The sequence below is a fragment of the Diabrotica virgifera genome, chromosome 1, assembly GCF_917563875.1.
Source record: "Diabrotica virgifera virgifera chromosome 1, PGI_DIABVI_V3a".
In the NCBI taxonomy this organism is placed as follows: domain Eukaryota; kingdom Metazoa; phylum Arthropoda; class Insecta; order Coleoptera; family Chrysomelidae; genus Diabrotica; species Diabrotica virgifera.
In genome coordinates, this window is record NC_065443.1 from 178,949,551 (window position 1) to 178,969,765 (window position 20,215).

Below are 20,215 nucleotides of genomic sequence, written 5' to 3' on the forward strand. Positions count from 1 at the left end.
TTTAAAACAGGAAAAAATCGAATATTGACAATTTTCAAGGTTCAAAAACACAAATAAAAATTATTCGTTTTGAAACTACGTAGTACCAAAATTCAAGTTCAAGCCTTATTTTATCAGATACCGATAAGTAATTTGAACTTGTTTTATATTAAAATATATTTTTTTAGTTGTTAATACAGCCCGATAGCCCATACTCTCATATGCGCTTTATTAACAAATTAAAAAGCAATGTTTTAGAATAAAACGTGCCAAAAACTCTTAGGGCGGAGTTGAGCTTGAATTTAGGTATTTCGTAATTTCTAAAATTATATTTTTTATTTGTGTTTTTAAACCTTGAAAATCGTCATTATTCGATTTTTTTCAGTTTTAAATTGTTTATAACTCGGAAACGATTAATTTTATAGAAAAATTACAAAAGATCTTTTTTGTTCCGAATGATCCAAAGAATCTAATATAATATTTACCCGAGCCGAAAAAATTGATTTTTATAATTTGTTTATTTTTTTTTTAAATAAATGTAGCAATAACTCCGAAATTATGGCATTCATTTAGGTATAGGAAATATAACGTGAAAAATAATCAGTATTTCTTTAGGACTTCAAAACGCAAAAAATATACAGGATATTCCGTTTGAAATAAGAAAGTTCATTAGATTTCCAGAAAAACGGAAAATCTGACAACAACGTAATAGCCACTATAATATCGGCAGCCTAAAAAAAACCTTTTCTCACCAAAATCTATAAAAATCGTGCAAGCCGTTTCCGAGATAATTGAGTATTTCCATACATAAAACTCACTCTGCATTATTATATATTGATCACGTCTATCCAAGGTAATCTCAGTATGCATTGATAAAGCCGCATTCCTAGCCTCTAACCTTTTTATAGTTGCCACTTTTAACGTCTAGCCTTCGAGTTCGTAAAGTAGCTTAGAAAGTACAGCTTTTTATTGCGCTCCATCGGATGTTAACGCTTAGGTTGTGATCGTTTAAGAGTTTTCAAATTTTTATGGATCTATGTAGATCTATATGTTATTCCTCATGCAAGCAGTATCTTGCTATATATAATCAACCGAGAGACAGCTGAAGAATAATGCGGATTCTTACTAGGAAAAGGAATGCGTGAACGGATATTAACATGCGTAACACCAAACAGATAATAGAACAAGCGAGGGAACACAATATACCAATGCTGTTCTGTTTCGTAGATTACACAATTAAATGGCTTTCGATTCACTAAAATGGGATCCCCTCTGAAGTATAATGGAGAATACTGGAGTATCTAACCACCTAATTAACCTAATAAGACATATCTTCTTCTTTTTGTATAGATATGACTCTGTTTGTTTTTTTCAATGTGCCTCTAGTAAGTTGTCGTTCCATCGTTTTCGTGGTCTTCCCACTGATCGTCTTCCTAAAACAAATGTATGATAAAATCGCAGATAAAGTTAGTACACGGAATATGTTTAAATGTATTAAAAACAAAGAAAGAAACTAGACAGGGCTGTATACATGGTGCTACATGAAAAATCTGTTTGCTATCATTATTGTATGGCATTTCAACTTCTCGTTCTACTTTGTTGTCATTGGTGATTGTTGCTCTCAGATATTTGAATTCTTTGGCCACCTCTATGAACATTTATAGTAATATTTTTCGTTATTCGCTGTCTTTTCTTTGAAACGACATTTAATGCAGCTTCTTCACAACTTAAGAAAATATCCTTAACTTCTCCTGTCGACTGTGGTACTGCATCTACACCATTCACAAAGGTGAGAACAGTATTTGCTCCCCAAGTAGCTGTGCTATAACACCATTCAAGTTATTATATTATTTTATTTCTTTTTTTAGAGTGCAGTAACAAATATTTGCCAGGCCACTAATAAGCAATTGCTGCAGTTAGTAGAGTGGGCTAAACTGATTCCTCATTTTACCTCACTTCCAGTTTCTGATCAAGTGTTGCTACTTCGAGCAGGATGGAATGAACTCCTTATAGCCTCATTTTCGCACAGATCTATTCAAGCACAAGAAGGTATTGTACTAGCGACAGGGCTAACCGTGAACAAGTAAGTATTTTTTTAAATATATTAAATTAAAACTCCTAACAATGAAAAAAATATTAAAAATAAGTAACAGATACACGAGCCCCTTCCCAACCAAGTTGGCCCAATTTTCGATTTTGAAAACTGTGTTTTTAAAGAGCTAAAATAAAAGTACTACGGGAACTTTATTTATTCTTATTTGCGTGACGTTAATTTAACACTAACACAAATAAAACTAATAATTACAACGAATAAATTCAAATAGAACAAACGGTAGACATTGAGACAGAATCGATTTGAAGTTTACATTTGGTAACATCACCTATTTTTATGACCTACAAAATTCTTTGAGGCATATTAAGGGCCGATTTCTCATAAATAAGTTAATCTACAGTAGGAAAAATAAAAGAATACCCATGAACGAACATATAAAACACGCTGTATTTTCCTGTCACCGTGTCACGCAAAAAATTGGCCAGCGCAAGTACCGGGTGTCCCAATAAGAATGGCTCTCGGCCATATCTCAGGAACCGTTTATAGTAGAGCTTTGAAATAAAAAATTTTATAACAAAAGTTGCCTCAGGAAAAGCCTGGAAATTATTTTCATAATTGTGGGACCACCGCTAGAGGACGTAATTGAATATCAAAAATTAAAAAATCTAAATTTTACAAAATTTTCCTAATGAAGGGGCACTGGAAATCCGATCGTCGTATTCTTCATAAAATTCTACGCATATTTGATTTAACAAGTTTAGGTCTACCTTTGGAAATAAGAGGTGGGGGTGAGTGGGAACCTTGTTGTGAAAAACTGGCTGTGAGTCCGGTTCTGCTTAATCAAATTTTGCAAACTTGGTCTTGTTGAAGACAGATCTTTTTCGTCAATGTAAAAGTTATGATTTCCAACCAACTTACCGAGTAATATGCCAGCTAGAAGGCGGTATTTAATTTTTTTCAGAAATCTAGTGTTCCTTGGAAAATATTAAATACAAACATGCATTTTTAATACCATATTACAAAATTAGACAAAATTAGCAACACAATAGTGAAAACCGCATGTTAATACCTTTTTTCTATCTCGAGATATCTTACAAAACGTGTAAATTTAAAAACATAACTCTTACTGTCACCGGTAAACGAAATTAATTAAAAGTAGTGTGCTATGGAAACAACAAAGAAACATTTTCCAGCTGTCAACGTATATTAGGTCTTTTCAACGCTTCTCATTTGTTTCGAGCCTCGTTCATATCTCGTATATTAATATTATACACGGATTATACGGCATATGACAGAGGCTCGAAACAAATGAGAAGCGTTGAAAAGCCCTATTACAAAGAAATAAAAACAACTATTTAGTGATGACATAAACGTTCAAATTTTTGCCCATCATTTTCGTTGCAAACATTAACTCTTTCAAGAGTAGATTGAACAGCAGTCTCAATTTCTGCTTTCGATATGCTTTGAATGGCGTTTAGTATTCTCTGGATAATGTATTCTAGAGTAGTGTATGATGGGCAACAATTTGAATATTTAGGTCGTCACTAAGTAGTTCTTTTTGTTCTGTGTTATATTTAATTTTAATAGTATTGTCTCTCTTTATATTGTTGTTTTAATTAATTATATTTTTATACGTTGACATCTGGAAAATGTTATTTTGTTTTTTTCCACAGCACACTACGTTTCATTAACTTAGCTTACCGGTGATAGTAACAGTTATGTATAAAATTTACACGTTTCTCGAGATATCTTGAGATAGAAAAAAGGTATCGACATGCGGTTTTCGCTATTCTATTGCTAATTTAATCTAATTTTATAAAGTATGATTAAAAATGCATACTCGTATTTAATATTTTCCAAAGAAAACTAGATTACTGAAAAAAATTAAATAACGCCTCCCAGCTGGCTTATTACTTATTAGGATGATTCAAAATTATCACGCTTACAGTGAAGAAAAAGATCTGTCTTCAACAAGACCCAGTTTCCAAAATTTGATTTAGCAGGACCGGACTTACAGCCATTTTTTCATAACAAGGTTCCCACTCACCCCCACCTCTTATTTGCAAAGGTAGAGTTAAACTTGTTAAATTAAATATGCGCAGAATTTGATGAAGAATACAATCATCGGATTTCCAGTGCCCCTTCATTAGGAAAATTTTGTAAAATTTTGATTTTTTTATTTTTGATATTCAATTACGCCCTCTAGCGGTGGACCCACAATTATGAAAATAATTTCCAGGCTTTTCCTGAGGCAACTTTTGTTATAAAATTTTTTATTTCAAAGCTCTACTATAAACGGTTCCTGAGATATGGCCGAGAGCCATTCTTATTGGGACACCCGGTACATGTAATAAATATTATTACATGTACTTGTGCTGGGCAATTTTCTTTGTGACATGGTGACAAGAAAATACACCGTGTTTTATATGTTCGTTCATGGGTATTCTTTCATTTTTCCGAATGTATAATCCAATTGACTGAGGTTCAGTCTTGTCTTGAACTCCGGTTATGTCGGGAAATGCAATCCTCATTGGTAATTCACGTTCTAAGCCTGAATGATTGTTGGCAATTCGAATATTCCTAGATTAAAGTAGCTTTCGGGAAATGCGAATAGGTGGCGAGAGGTAACACTATCGCCATGGTGTATGAACATTTTTTATGCTATCTCTGAATAACGTTAGAATAACGTTATACATATTTAAGTATTTATAGTCAAACAGTCATTTTAATAATAATAATATGTAAGCACTACGAGCCTAGTAGGCCCATGGCTTGATGTACTATTCTTTTCCACTCCCTTTTGTCAGTCGCTTTTCTTTCCCAGTTCCTTACGTTAATTCTTCTCATATCTTCTCTAACTCCATTACTCCATCGTGACCTCGGTCTTCCTCTTCGTCTTTTCCCTGCCAATGCACTAGATAGTACCATTCTGGGAATTCTAGATGGAATCATCCTCTGCACATGGCCCAACCATCTAAGTCTTTGCGCCTTAATTACTGCTAGTATGTTAGGATCTTGATAGAGCTCAGTTAGTTCCTTATTTGTTCTTCTTACCCATTGTCCATTTAAGTTTTTCCCACCGAAGATTTTGCGCAGTATTTTCCTCTCCCAAACTAATAACAACTCTTGATGTTTTTTTGTTGTGACCCATGTTTCAGAAGCATACGTTACTATCGGCCTTATTACGGTCTTGTAAGTTCTTAGTTTTGCTCTTCATGATATATTTTTACTTCTTAACAACCCATTAAGAGCAAATATAACGCGGTTGCCCGACATAATTCTCTTTTGTATTTCTTCTTCACAGTTAGGATCTCTTGTGAAGACAGTTCCTAAGTACTCAAATCTCTCAAATTCTTCGAATTTATACTGTGTTCCCTTCGCTGTTGTCATTGTTATGTATTGCCCCCGAACGAATTGCTTATTTGTCCATTCCATATACTTTGTTTTTGCTTCATTTATATACAATCCTTTGGTTGCTGCCCTCTCCTCGAGTTTCATGACTGTTTCTATAAGTTCTATTTTGCTCCTAGCCAAGATTACCAAATCGTCTGCGAATGCCAAGCACTGATGTTTTTTGTGGTAGATCAGACCTGTTCTTTTAATGTTTGCTTCCTGTATAACCTTTTCTAGTAATATGCTAAACATTATAGACGATAATGGATCACCCTTCCGCACTCCTTGTTTGACCTCAAAGCTTTCTGTTATAGTATTGTTTATCTTGACTTTATTCATTGTTCTTTGGAGAGTTAATTTTATAATTCTAATAAGCTTTGGAGAAACGTCCATGTCTTGCAATGCTGTGAATAACTCGCTTCTTTTCACTCGATCGAAAGCCTGTTTAAAGTCAATGAAAAGAACCATGGTGTCTTTATTATATTCCTAACTTTCAGCCTGTATTTCTCGTAGTGTGAAGACCTGATCCACAGTACTTCTGCCTTTTCTGAACCCACTTTGATATTCTCCTATGCTTTTATCAACCTTCGTTGTTAATCTGTTTTTAATATGCATAGCCAATATTTTATACGTTATGTTTAGCAGCGCTATGCCTCGATAATTGTGACAATCAGCCATATTTCCTTTTTTGTGAATAGGACACAGTATTGCTTCTGTCCATTCCTCAGGTAGTATTTCTTGTTCCCATATATTATTAATTAGTTTATGGATTTTCTCTACTAACTGATTTCCTCCAAATTTAATCATTTCAGCCGTTATGCCGTCGCTTCCTGGGCTTTTGTTCATTTTTAATTTATCGATGATATTCTGAATTTCGCTTATAGTCGGAGCCTGCTCTTCACCCTGTTGCTTTTGTATTTCATTTACTAGATCCTCTGTTTCCTCGTTATTATCGTCTGTCTTTTCTGGTCCATTTAGAAGCTCATCAAAGTACTGCTTCCAGCGTTCTAATATCTCTGGTTCACCCATAATCATTTCTCCATTTTTGTCTTTATAATGTACAGTTTTCGGTTGGTGCCCTCGTTTCTCATTTTTTATCCCTTGGTACAGGTTCCTAATTTGATTATTTTTGTAGCTTTCCTCTATATTTTTCAGTTTAGCTTCATAATGTTTCCTTTTTTTTTTCTCGTAGTATTTTTTTGGTTCTATTTCTTTGTTTAGTGTAATTTTCCTGCGCTTCTCTTGTTCCTTGAGTTATCATTTTTAATCGTAGCTTGGCCCGTTCTTTCTATGATTGTTTACATTCTTCATCAAACCATTCTTTTTGTTTTTTCTTTGTGTTGTCATTGGTGCTGGAAATATTTGCTGCTTCTTTAATTACATCTTTTAACATTCCCCACATGCATTCTACATTCCTTTCATCCACTATGCTCTCTAATTTGTTGTTAATAATTTGTCCATACAACGTTTGCTCACATTCTGTCTGTAATGTGATTGGTTTGTTTCTTTCGTATTTTAATCTCTTTTTGTTTCGAAGAGTTGGTACTAATTGTTTCATCCATATTCCGACCAGATAGTGGTCTGAGTCCATATCAGGTCCTCTATATGTTCTCACCTTTGTTATGCAGTGTTCTTCGTTTTTCTCAATTAAAACATGATCGATCTGGTTGACTGTACGGCCGTCTGGAGATTTCCATGTTCCCTTATAAATGTCCTTTCGTTGGTGGTACGTACTTTTTATTATAAGTCCCTTTTCTTTGGCAAAATCTACCAGGAAATATCCATTTTCGTTAGTCTCTGTATGTAAACTGTGCTTGCCTATAATGGGCATCAATATTTCTTCTCTGCCTCATTTTAATAATTATTAATAAATCTAACCAAAATACAAATCATGTTTTCGTAATGCTTAGATATCTATTTAGCGAATGATAACAAACTGATTTTGACATATTTAATGACAGCGTTTCATGACAATACTATAGTTTATTTTTTAACCAGAAGGAGTAAACTAAAAAGACAGATTCACACCCAAGAAAGTCACTAGAATAATTAACCAAATACATCTTCTTTTTTGGTTGACCTAGTCTGCCCTCAACGGTAATCCATAAATATTATATTAAATTAATACGTCGCTAAAGCGTTCCAAAAAGAACTGCTTTTTATATAAAAGTAGACTAACAATCTAAAAATTAAAGGAATAACCCAGAAAACACAAGAATCGCCGATATAACTTAATTAACCTATGAAATGTCACTAGTGTCAAAATTTGATAAATGTAATTAGTGTCAAAATTGTATAACATTGGAGTAAACTTGCCTGCAGTTGGACCAATTACAAACAAGCAATACAGCGCGGTAAATTTGAATCACTCCTCTTGGTTAAAAAACAAACCATAGGCATGCGTAATCTCTGAACTGGGTTCATGAACGCTTGAATATCAGCGTTCAAACTAAACGCAGTTTAAACCAGCAAAATCGTTTGAACGGGAATTGAGAAAGACGATTTTAACATTTAACTGTAGTTCACTAAAAGTTCAGTTTTAACTTGAGTTGAACTCGATATGAGAAATCGGCCCTTAGAGAGTAGAGTATATAAATTACTTTATTTAGTCTAATAAATAGAGGTCGCTAAACGCATACGTTGGTACAATATTTAAATATATTTACCAACCAGTCAGTTTTGATTCAATTCAGTCTTCTTGCAAAGCCTCTTTGATAACGGCTATACCTAGAAACACGTGTCAAGGAATGGCAAGGGACACGAATTGAATCAAAACGAAACCGTCTATTTTTATTTTCTTTAAATAATTGTTAAGTTAGTTACATGCTCTCGCATTCCATTATATCTCTCGTACTCGTGATTAAAAGTTTAGGCATCTTTAATGTATTTTTCATTTTAATCTCAAAATAGTTTTCTAGCCCAATCTCCACGTCGAAGAAATATCTATAAGGTCTAATACCTAACATTGAAAATTATATTTTATAATGGAATAAATAAAGTATTTCATTAAAAGTATCAAAAAAAAAATGTTACAGTAGGCGGTACTGTAGACTAGCTCAAAGCTTCATACTATAATCAGAGAACGAAATAGTTGTCAGTGATTCATTTGGAAGTTTGTGGATTATTACGGAATTTGAGGAGAAAGAGGAGTAATTTTAGTGGCTTGTAAAATTATACTATAATTTTACGTGTATAATTCAATAATTTTATATTATACTGTTATTTTAGTAAGCAATAAGTAACATTGCATGTATATAACAATTTCCATTTCCTGCCAACTATTTCGTTGTTTGAGTATATGTGTTGTATATTTTGGAATTTTAACTATTTTTTATTACAAATTCTGACCAGTCTTAATAATGTTTTCATTAATATTATTGAAAATATACATTTTAGACTACAGGCCCAGCGATATTTAAACGGATCATAGCCAATACATGTATTTCGGCTCTAGGCGGTTGGCCAACAAAATATTTTCAAATAATTATTATATTATACAAGTACAATACCTCAGTCGACTGCTGGATTCTGAACTAAGCTACGTAAATGCAAAAGCCCGCCTACATTTACCATTTCATTCTGTTTTAAATCAACCGAACGAGTCTAGAGGTGGGCTAATTTACGATAGTGATATTTTATTCATTGTGATTTTTGTCTGTAACTGAATCAGTCATTGTGAAAACAATACATGTTACAATGTGTAAACTTTTAAGGAAACGTAAAAATATTTTCATTAATAGTTGGATATTCCGAGATAATACAATATTTTAAAAGTGAGCACGTAAAGGTTGGAATAAATTCATTTTCTCGAGAATGGACGATTTTGGTAAAAAATCCCAAAACAGGTCAATTTTTATTTTCAAATTGCGACTTTTTGACATATGTATCATACTGGTGACGTCACCCATCTGTACGTGATGACGTCATCTATAATTTTTTTAAATGATAATAGGGGTCGTGTGATAGCTTATTTGCAAGGTAATTCAATTCTCTATTCAGTAATATAAACATTAACTAATTATTTATACAGGGTGTCCAAAAAAATTTTTTTTTGAATTATGTAAATTTATTGACAAAAAGAAGAATTTGTGTAATATATTTAACTTAAAATACATTTTACTGCTGTCAGAAAAAACAGGAAAAAATGTTTATTTGACAAATAAATATTGTTTTTTGAATAAACTCAATATTAAAGCCGCCACCCACCTTCCTCTTAACAGTTTGAACATTTGATTTAAGCGAAAAGGAATGATTATTTTCCAAATAAACATTTTTTCTGTTTTCTGAGAACAGTAAAATGTATTTTGAACTAAATAAATTACATTCATCCTTCTTTTTATGTCAATAAATTTAATTCAAAACAATTTCTTTTGGACACCCTATATAAATAATTACGTAAATGTTTATATTACTGCATAGAGAATTAAATTACCTTTCAAATGAGCTATCACACGACCCCTATTCCCATTTAAAAAAATAATCGATGACGTCATCACGCCCAGATGGGTGACGTCACTAGTATGATATATATGACAAAAAGTCGTAATTTAAAAATAAAAATTGACCTCTTTCGGGATTTTTTTCCAAAATTGTCCATTCTCGAGAAAATTAATTTATTCCAACCTTTACGTGCTCTCTGTATAAGTATTATGGGTTATAAATGAATCTTTCTGAAAGGCAAAACAAGTTTAAATGTTTATGTATATATTTATATGTAAATTTAATGGCGTTGAAAAGCGTCGTCATTTTACCCAAAATATGGTCTTAGATTGTTTTCGCAATGACCGATTCAATTGTGATTTAACAGAGCAACGAAATATTCGTATATTAAACTCCTAATAAAAAGTGTTACCACTGTGGACCATCGTAAAATTCTACACGTATTATTATTTTGTTTAGGTCACTATTACAAAATTGGGTTTGCTATTAGAACGCATACCATGCCATTAGTGCCAATCAAAAATAGAAAAATTTAGTAGTTTATGGAACGTTTTTATATAAGTGGATGATAATTATGCATCATGCAATATTTGTAAGATAAAGCTGTCTTATCAAACTTGGAGAACGTAGAAAACAAAATTTTAATACATTATTGTTTCCTATAATGCACAAAATGTTAAAGGTGGTACAAAATGATGTGAAAATGAAACATTTTGGATGCTTTGCACACACAATAAATAAACTTTATTGTGAACGATGGTTTAAAGGATGAGGAAATCAGCCACAATTTAACTTAAAAAAATGATTTTATTGACGTTTCAACGTCTACCTCAGATGTTGTTATCAAAAGTGATATAAGAAAATCATTAAAAATTTAACCAAAATAAAAAATACCATTAGCCACTTTAAAAAGAGTTCTACAAGCAACTGCTAAACTTTTAGATTTTGAAAAAATCCAGGAAACGGGAATCCTCTCAAATTACTGCAAGATGTTTCCACATATTGTAATTCGACATTTTATATGTTGGAAAGATTTATTCAGCTAGAAGAAATTGTTAAGGCTATTATAAGCATAACAAATATGTACGTAAACACTAGTTCAACAATGTATGAGTATTTTATTAAACTGTCGATAACTGTCGATTTCAACTTTTCTTGGCAGAATAAGGTTTCGACTAATTCCTTTTAAGGATGCAACAAATGCGGAAATAGCACAGAAAATAGAATCGCTCTTATTGCAGAAAAACTTGGAATGGAACAAAAAGATAAAGGATTTACGACTCAAATTTTATTAGAACATGAGAAAACATCTGCAGATCCGGATGATATTATGGGATCGCAGGATCAGCCACGAGGCACTACGACAAGCAGGGCAATAATAGAAATGCAAAGATTTAGGGAATGCGATCGGTTGCCGCGAAATGAAGATTCGTTAAAATGGCGGAGAGAAAATAAATATATTTTTCCTTATCATGCACAAGTAGCTCAAGAACGAATTAGTGTCATTGGAACATCAGTGCCTTGCGAACGGTTATTTCCAAAGCTGGTCTAATTATTTCTGATTGAAGAACTCGAGTTAATTATAAAAAGGCTAAAAGGCTGCTATTCTGAAATTTTAATTTAAAAGTACCAAATAGTAACTAAGTATTTGTAGCAAATACTGGTATTTAAAGTTTACTTTGTATTTCGTTTTTAAGAGGGTAGGCGCAAAATTTCGGGACAATGCTATTTAAATGAATTTATTTCTTTCGAATCCTAAGAAAACTAGTAAGTATTTTTGAAAAATTTAAAATCAGAATAAAGAATTACATAATTACCGAGTGCTAAAAGTCCCTGAAAACTTCTATAATGTGTATTTTAATAAGTTACAGCGGTAAAAAGAAGAGAAAATTGAGTGTGATTTTTAATTTCAATGGACTTTCGGCCCTCGATAATCATGTAATCTTTCATTCCGCGTTTATATTTTTCAAAAATACTTATTATTTTCTTAAAATTCGAAAAAAATGAATGCATTGAGAAAGCATTGGCCCGAAATTTGGCGCCTATGCTCTTGTTAGATTTTCTAATAACAATTAAGACAATGAAAAAATATGAAATTATTTATTAATGCAATATTATTTTCATTACAAAAACTACTTTTTGAATAAAATTGTTTCCTACCTAGACAAAATAATAACACCTGTTGAATTTTTTTGAACATTTTTAATTAGGAGTTTAAAATACGACTATTTTGTTGCTCTGTTAAATCACAATCACAGGTAAAAATTACGATGGGTTACCGTTACATGATTGCAAATACTTCTAGCCCACCTCTAGGTCAGAATCAGGTATAAGAATTAATACACGACCGGTTCCTATTTAAGGGTCCGCCTCGCGATCGCGCCAAGGAATAGAACCGAACCGACCGGCGACCTGACTACATGTAGAAGGCGATTGCAGAATTTGCAGATCCTTCTAGCTTTTTGTGCATACGCGGTACGAATAGATTATTTTATTTTTATAAGTTTAAGTTTATGGATACGTACCTATTTAAAACATATTTTTTCACCTAAAATATTGTCTGAAGCTATTTCTTTGTGGCGTTTATGTAATTTATTATTCTAAATACGAAATAAGCCACAATTTAACTTAAAAAATTATTTTGTTAACTTTTATTTCGAACGTCGTTGTCAAAATACAAAATATTAATAATTTAAACAAAAATGTTGTTGCTTAGTAAAAAAAATCTTCTAATAATTGAGGATATGAATGAGTTAGAATAAATGATATTATTAGAAGAAATTTTTTTTACTAAGCAACAACATTTTTGTTTAATTTATTAATACTGTGTATTTTGACAACGACGTCCGAAGTGGAGGTCGAAACGTTAACAAAATCATTTTTTAAGTTAAATTGTGGTTTATTTCCCATTTAGAAAAATAAATTACACAAACGCCACAAAAAAATAGCTTTAGAACAATATACATAATATTATAGGTCTGGATCCCGCGTATGAAAAAAAAGTTGATTAATAGCAAGCTGAAAATTTGTTAATAACTTAAGGGTGTCTAGTCAGACAAACTTTGATATATGGGAACACTGGAACAGGGGCAGTTTTAATTGTGGAACAGGTTAAAAATTTGGAACGGCCAAACCACGAAAACGGCACATTTATTTTGTCCGACAGAACAGACTTAAACTCTCCGAACAGAGATTAAACTCTCATGCAAAAATCAGACTGTTATTTATCAGCTGTCATAATTCCTGTCATTTGACAAAGTCTACATGTTCCACTCATTAACACGCCCATTTGGTGATAAATAGCAGTCTGATTTTTGCATGAGAGTTTAATCTCTGTTCGGAGAGTTTAAGTCTGTTCTGTCGGACAAAATACATGTGCCGTTTTCGTGGTCTGACCGTTCCAAATTTTTAACCTGTTCCACAATTAAAACTTCCCCTGTTCCAGTGTTCCCATATATCAAAGTTTGTCTGACAAGACACCCTTAAGTTATTAACAAATTTTCAACTTGCTATTAATCAACTTTTTTTTCATACGCGGGATCCAGACCTATTATGTATAATGCCAATCATCATTATCCATAAATAGATACACATGAAATATTTAGCACTATAAATATTAAAATAAATATTTTAGGTTAAATTATATGTTTTAAATACATATCCAAAAACTTATAAAAATAATAACCCATTCGTACCGCGTATCTGCAATCGCCTTGTCTGTGCATGTAGGTAGTGGGTTCGGTTCGGTTCTATTCCTTGGCGCGATGCGGACCCTTAAGTCCGATTATGTACTTTCGGCTCATTCGGCTGGGCTCGCTATTTTAGTAAACTCCCAAAAAGAGAGATAGAAGTAGGAGGTTCTAGTTCAAAGATATTTTCTACATGCCAATGTTAATGTTGCTATGATTTCTGGTTTTAATGTCTGGAACTTTTATATTGGTCCACTATCTCAAATGCAGTTCAAACACTGTGTCTTAAAAAGCTATGTTCCATATTTCTTTAATTTATACTGTATATATAGAGGGTGAGCCACGCTCAACGGGACGGAGCCTACCGGGGAAACGGCTAAAGATATTAAAAATTCCTTCCGTAGGAATACGTAGGTCAGTACCGGCTACAAATTAAAATTTGTGAAATATATACAGGGTGTCCCAATTTATCGTAATGATATAAAGTTATATATTTTTAAATGGAACAACCTATATTTCACTTTAATTTTGAATTCTACTGAACAAAATAATGTTATTTTATTCAACATTCCCTATACCTATTTTTGACAGGTTTCGATTTATTTGGGTTTTTCTAAAAATGTACTATTCGCGAAATTAATTAATTACACTTTATCGTATGAATTTTAATTAACGTCTTTTTATCAGTTAATTGTCAACTGTCCATGCTTTACATCAGAATAATTACCATTTGAAACTAATCTACAGAGTGTTCGCAATCTGAAGTGTCAGTGCTGTACGATATTTTGTATAATTACTTTCTTAACTTACATGGGACGCCCTGTATTTTACTTGCATTTTGAATTCTAATCAAAAAAATAATATTACTTTATTAAACAATCAATATACCCAGCTTTGATAATTTTCGATTTTTCTTTAGGAGGGGTCTCCAAGTCGAAGGTAAACGGATACCGTCATCTCTTTTATTGAGGCAATTTGGCCGTTTTTCGATTTCTATAATTGCCACTCCAAATAAAATCCAAACTGCACCTAACAATATCAATAGTAATATCACCAACCCAAATAAACGCTACATATCTCTTCCATATATTAGTGGATTTTCTGAACAAATGTCGAGAATGTTTGCAAAGTATGATATCAATGTTGGGCATAAAGCGTCTAAAACATCGGGGCAATGTTTTTCAAAATTTAAACCCATTGTTACTAAGGATTAGCAGTCAGATGTTGTTTATAAAGTAAATTGTAAAGAATGCAATTTGACATACATTGGGCCAACACATCAATATATACATAATAGAAGGGTTGTTGCACACAAACATAGTGTACAAACCAACAAGTTAAACACTACAGCATTAGCCAAATATTCCATAGAAAATAACCATGCTTTTGATTTTGAAAATGTACATATTTTGGAAAAAGAACAAAACTATAACAAAAGATGATGTATATTGGAGATGATTCATATAAAGAAAGATCAACGTTGTATAAACAACAAAACTGACATCAAGGACCAAGGAAATATATATCATAATTTAATAAATTGATTTTATTTTTATAAATGTATCATTGGCAAAAATTTTAAATACGGTTCTTAACGGACGGCAATTTGAATTCTGCCATGTGTTTTCAAGAGTCAAGCTCGCATTCCACAACAAAACGCCAAGGCAACAAGTGCAATGTAAATTTTAGTGCTCTATTTATGTAATGTTTATTATTAATAATTAAAGTATATACAGGGTGATTAATTAGTAGGGTAAAGCTCAATAGCTCTGCTATAGTAATAGATAGCAATAAAAGTTAATAACAAAAATTTTAGCCACCTTTGAGCTTTACATTACAAAATTAGTTAGAATGTTACAGGGTATTCGATAACACAGTGGCAGACCAAACTTATGTTTTTTTAAATGTAACACCCTATATTTTATTTTAAATTCGAAATCTTGTTAACTTCTTCATCACAAAAATATAAAGGTTTGTTATGTTATACAGGGTATTTACAAAGTTATAACCAATTTTATATGAAAATCGTAACAAGTTAAAATCTCCCTGTATAAAATAAATAAAAATAAGCAAAACAGCAATGGTTTATTAATGCCATATTTTTTAACGTATTGTCAAAATTTTCAAGAATGGTCGATATAATGGAACACCCTGTATTTTATATCACTATTGAAAAGTACCATTACCGTACTTTAATTTTTAGATAACATTCCCTATGTCTAAATTTATTAGTTTTCGAGATATTTTCATTTTTCAATGGACCAGTAGCGTGGCCACCCAAATCACCAGAATTTAATAAACTGGACTGATTTTTTTGGGGTTACGTTAATAATGAAGTTTATAAAATACCTCCAACAACAAGGGATGAGATGAAAAATAGAATACAAAGTGTATTTCGATGTGTTAATTTACAAATGCTCCGTAGAGTAAGTAGCTCATTCAATGATCGTTTTTAGGCGTACATAAATGTGTTAGGAGATGATTTTGAACAGCTTATGTAATTAAATATTAAAAATATTATATTAAAAGTAGCTTCTAATTTTTTCAAACATGTTTTTTTGCAAAATGTATTACTGATGAAGTGGTTTTTACTTCATGTTAGAGTTGATTCCTTAATAATAAAGAAATATCAACAAAGACCAAGATGACAATATACAAAACAATATATAGACCTACGGAGCAGAAAACTGGATCTTAAACAAGACACCAGAGCAGAATTCAGGCAGCAGAGATGAAATACCGTAGAAGAACAATCGGAGTAAAAAAAACAGATAGAGTAAGAAATGAGGAAATAAGAGAAAGACTAAAGATCAAACCGATACTCGACACAATTAAGGAGCAAAAATTGGCGTGGTTCGGATATCTAACGAGGATGGACAATAACAGACAAGTGAAAAATGTGTGGGAAGCAAAACCAATAGGGAAGAACAGAAGAGGACGGCCCATTAAGGAATGTAATAGTGACATCTCCCATATTCTACAAAGTAATAGGAAATAGTGGAGAAAGTTTATTAAGAGCTAGAGGCAACTCCCGATACCTTATTAAGATTGAATGAATGGCCCAACACCGAAAGGTATCAATGGGTCTACGGATTAAGAAAAAAAAAATAAGTCTTTCTTTAGTCAATCACTGTAAAATAATTTCTTAATTGTTATAAATAAAGTCACTACGATTTAAGAGAACAAAAACAATTATCTCGGCTTCAGTTGGTCGTAGAAAATTTTTATTTTGTTTTAAAGTTTTATTTTGTCTTCAGCAATAACAATCTGCAAGTTAGAAACTCATACGATGTATAGAGGGTGCTTCACTTCTAAATGTTTATAACGAAATCTGCCCCCTTATTTTCAAACCCGAAATAAGAGATTGAAAAATGTTTTATGCATTTATTTACATTAGAATATGAAAATATAAGTCCTTAGAAGAAGAGTGGATCTAGTATTAAATCTCTACGATTTTTTTTTTCAAAAAGTTGCCTTCGACATTTGACATCTCGGGATAAAAAATTTATAATACATATCTAAGCAACGAATTCACCAATCGGGCTTTATAATTTTTTTATGTTTGAAATTAAAAGATCTTTATTTTAAAGCCTTAAAAAATAAAGAAAGTTATTTTTACAATAAATAATGCACATGCAAAAAACGGCCATTTTGGACCTTCCGCAGGCTGTTTTGCAATAACCAATTAACGAAAATAAACTTACCATAGCTCAAATTGTAGTTTTTTATTTACTACAACTTTCTATTTAAAAGTTTTTCTATCAAATGAATATCCTAAGTTGCAAAATTAAAAATCTTTAAAAATAACAAATTTACAAATGAAAAACGTCATAAATAAAAATGCGCACAAAATTTTTCTTTACATTTTAGTTATTCCTGGCATCGTCCTTTACAACACCTGATAGGTTTTAAAAATTCCTTAATTATGGGTTATTGAATGTATATTTTTTCGACGAGTACTCAAATCTAAATATTTAATCGTAAATAACGGCAAAACGATGCATTTTATGAAATATACCTGCTAAGCTCTTGCCAAAGTACTTTAGAATACCTATCAAATGAGCTTCAGAAGAAGTTAATAGCATAAAAATTAAGCAAGTTATGATGAAAATAACAGAACCCCTTTTAATTTTTTAGGAAAAAGTAAAAAATAAAACATCCGCCATTTCCACATATATTAAAATGTATAGTAATTCTTACAGAAATGTCTTTATATTGGCAAGAACTTAAATAATGGCAATTTTTAAAATTATTGTACTATTCATTTTCTTTTGATAACTCGAAAAATACTCAATATATGTAAAAAATTATATATAACCAAGTATTAGTTTTTTCTGTACCAAATATGTTACCTGTTTGACTATTTCTGTAGGGTAAAAAATAAGCGAGATAGAAACGTTTAGAGCTTAAATTTTGGTGCGAGAACCATGTAACCGGGCCATTTAACCTTTTATTTTTAAAAAAGGAAGGGGTTTCAAAGATTAAATTCAACGTGGTTTAATAGCCCTTGGAATTAACTTTCAAATGATTTTTACGTGAACCCGATATCGTAAAAATTAACGGAGTTATTAAAAAAAAAACAATAACATTTTATGGAAAAATTTTTAAAAGATAAATTTTGAAAAAATTTTGAAGCATAAATTTTAATGCTATCAACTTGTTAGGGTGCTCATTTGATAGATATTTCTAAGCACTTTGACAAATGCTTAATAAGTTTATGTTATAGAATGCATCATTTCCCCGTTATTTAAGCTTGAATACTTAGATTTGGGTACTCGCCGAAAAAATATAGTTACATTCAATTATCTAACTTTATTAACTAATTACAGTTTTAGTTCATATTACAAGATTTTTCTGGTTAGAAGTTCATTTCATTTTTTATTAGCTTCAATTTTGGTGATTATAACTTTTTTGTAAAAACTTATAGTTTTTGAGTTATTTATAGTGTGACCAACTCCAATTTAGTCGAATTCGGGACAAGACTGAAAAAACTGCCTAAAATCCGGGACTTTTCAATGAAAATCGGGCCATTTTTTTTAAATATGTATAAAACTTTAATATCATCATCATTTTATTGATTATTATTTAACATTTTTATGTTGACAAAAATTTTTTTGATGAAATGGGTTGTAATGATAATTACATTTTTGTTTTTTGACTTTTTTTGTTTTTGACCTTTCGACTTTCAAGCCAGAAATCGTTCTCAAAAAACGAAAAATTAGAAAATCAACTATTTTCATGTAAATTAAACCTTGGGTTAAAATATAATTATCATTATTTGATATTCATGTTTTTAAATCGTCTTTTCAGAAGATGATAATTAAAATACAGAATCCGGAAAAAGTCCAGAGTTAGAGTTTTCGTAGAACTATAATACGTCGATATAAAATGCATGCGTTTTGGATGTGGTTATAACAGTCTAGAAATTGTCGACCTTTTTTCGTCCCACCAATTCAATTTGATGTGAATTCTTAGAAGAATGATGTATTAAAAATTTCAATATGGAATTTTACCAAAACGTTGAAAATTCGGAAGGCACGGAAGCCTTGTCCGGGACGCCGGGACACGACTTCGTAATTCGGGCCATGTCCCGGCTTTTTCGGGCTAGTTGGTCACACTAGTTATTTATGAAAAATCGGTTAAAAACATGAATACATCAAAATCATGTTGTAGACTTTTTTGTTTTGCGGTTTTATTGATGGTTTGATCGTTTTATTCTTTAACATGTGTTTTAACTGGAACAATACTAATGTAACAATAAAAAATAACAACAGTTAACAAAACTTTAAAAACAAAAAAAAACACATTGAACCAGGTGAACATTATGCACAGCGCAACAAAAGTGAGACGGGATTGTTTAATGGAGGCTGTGTGATCTTTTTGGGTGGAATTTTCTTGAGACAGCAAGAACGGATTGGTGTCTTTACATTGAGGCTCTTTAAAGAGCGAGAGGTATTGTAATTCTTGATGGGTTCAGGGATTAAGTTAACTATTAAGGTGTTTTAACAGGTTTATTAAAATTCTTAATAAACTAAAGTACAAAATTTAATCTCAAAAAACGTGACAAAAATAATGACAACTTCAAATTGACAAAAATACTTAACTGTCAGATCCATTAATAGTCTGACTTACTAACTTACTTACGCCTATGCTAAGGTGATTCATAACACCACCCCCTTCTTTCAGGCTGTTCGCCCCGAACAGTACCTAAATGGACCAGGTCGGTGGATTCTGCCCTTCATAAGGACACAGTCTCTGTAGGTCGATTCAGGTGTGGATTTCTGATCGAACCTAACCTTCATCCGGTTACTGGTGAGTTGCAGCTTGTTCCTGGCGAAATCGTGGACCTTAACCAGTCGATCCTTTAGGCCGCTGACATACTCGGGGAGTGTCTCTTGAACCGCCTCTCCGTCTGGTAGATTACTATGTAGGAGATCGATGGGAAACCTCATATTTCGACCAGTTAACAGCATTGCTGGAGTGTAACCAGTTGCATCATGTTGGGAACTTCGGTATGCTAGCAGAATCCGAGGCACCAGTTTGTCCCAGTCTCTCTGGTTTTCGTCTACAAACAGAGACAGGTAGTTGTTGATGGTCCGGTTATGTCTTTCTACCATGCCGTCGGATTGAGGATGGAGCGGTGTTGTTCTGGTCTTCTTAA

General features: G+C 32.0%; 1 protein-coding gene across 3 annotated transcripts in view; it reads left to right on the forward strand.

Moving 5' to 3' along the window:
* The window catches only part of LOC126878907 (retinoic acid receptor RXR-alpha-B), a 281,711-nt gene that overhangs the window by 199,699 nt on the left and 61,797 nt on the right, over positions 1–20,215 (forward strand). For all 3 annotated transcript variants that reach the window (XM_050641800.1, XM_050641798.1, XM_050641799.1), the window contains exon 6: positions 1,848–2,062. In XM_050641800.1, coding sequence (XP_050497757.1) covers positions 1,848–2,062 — 215 coding nt within the window. The remainder of the gene's footprint in view (positions 1–1,847; positions 2,063–20,215) is intronic.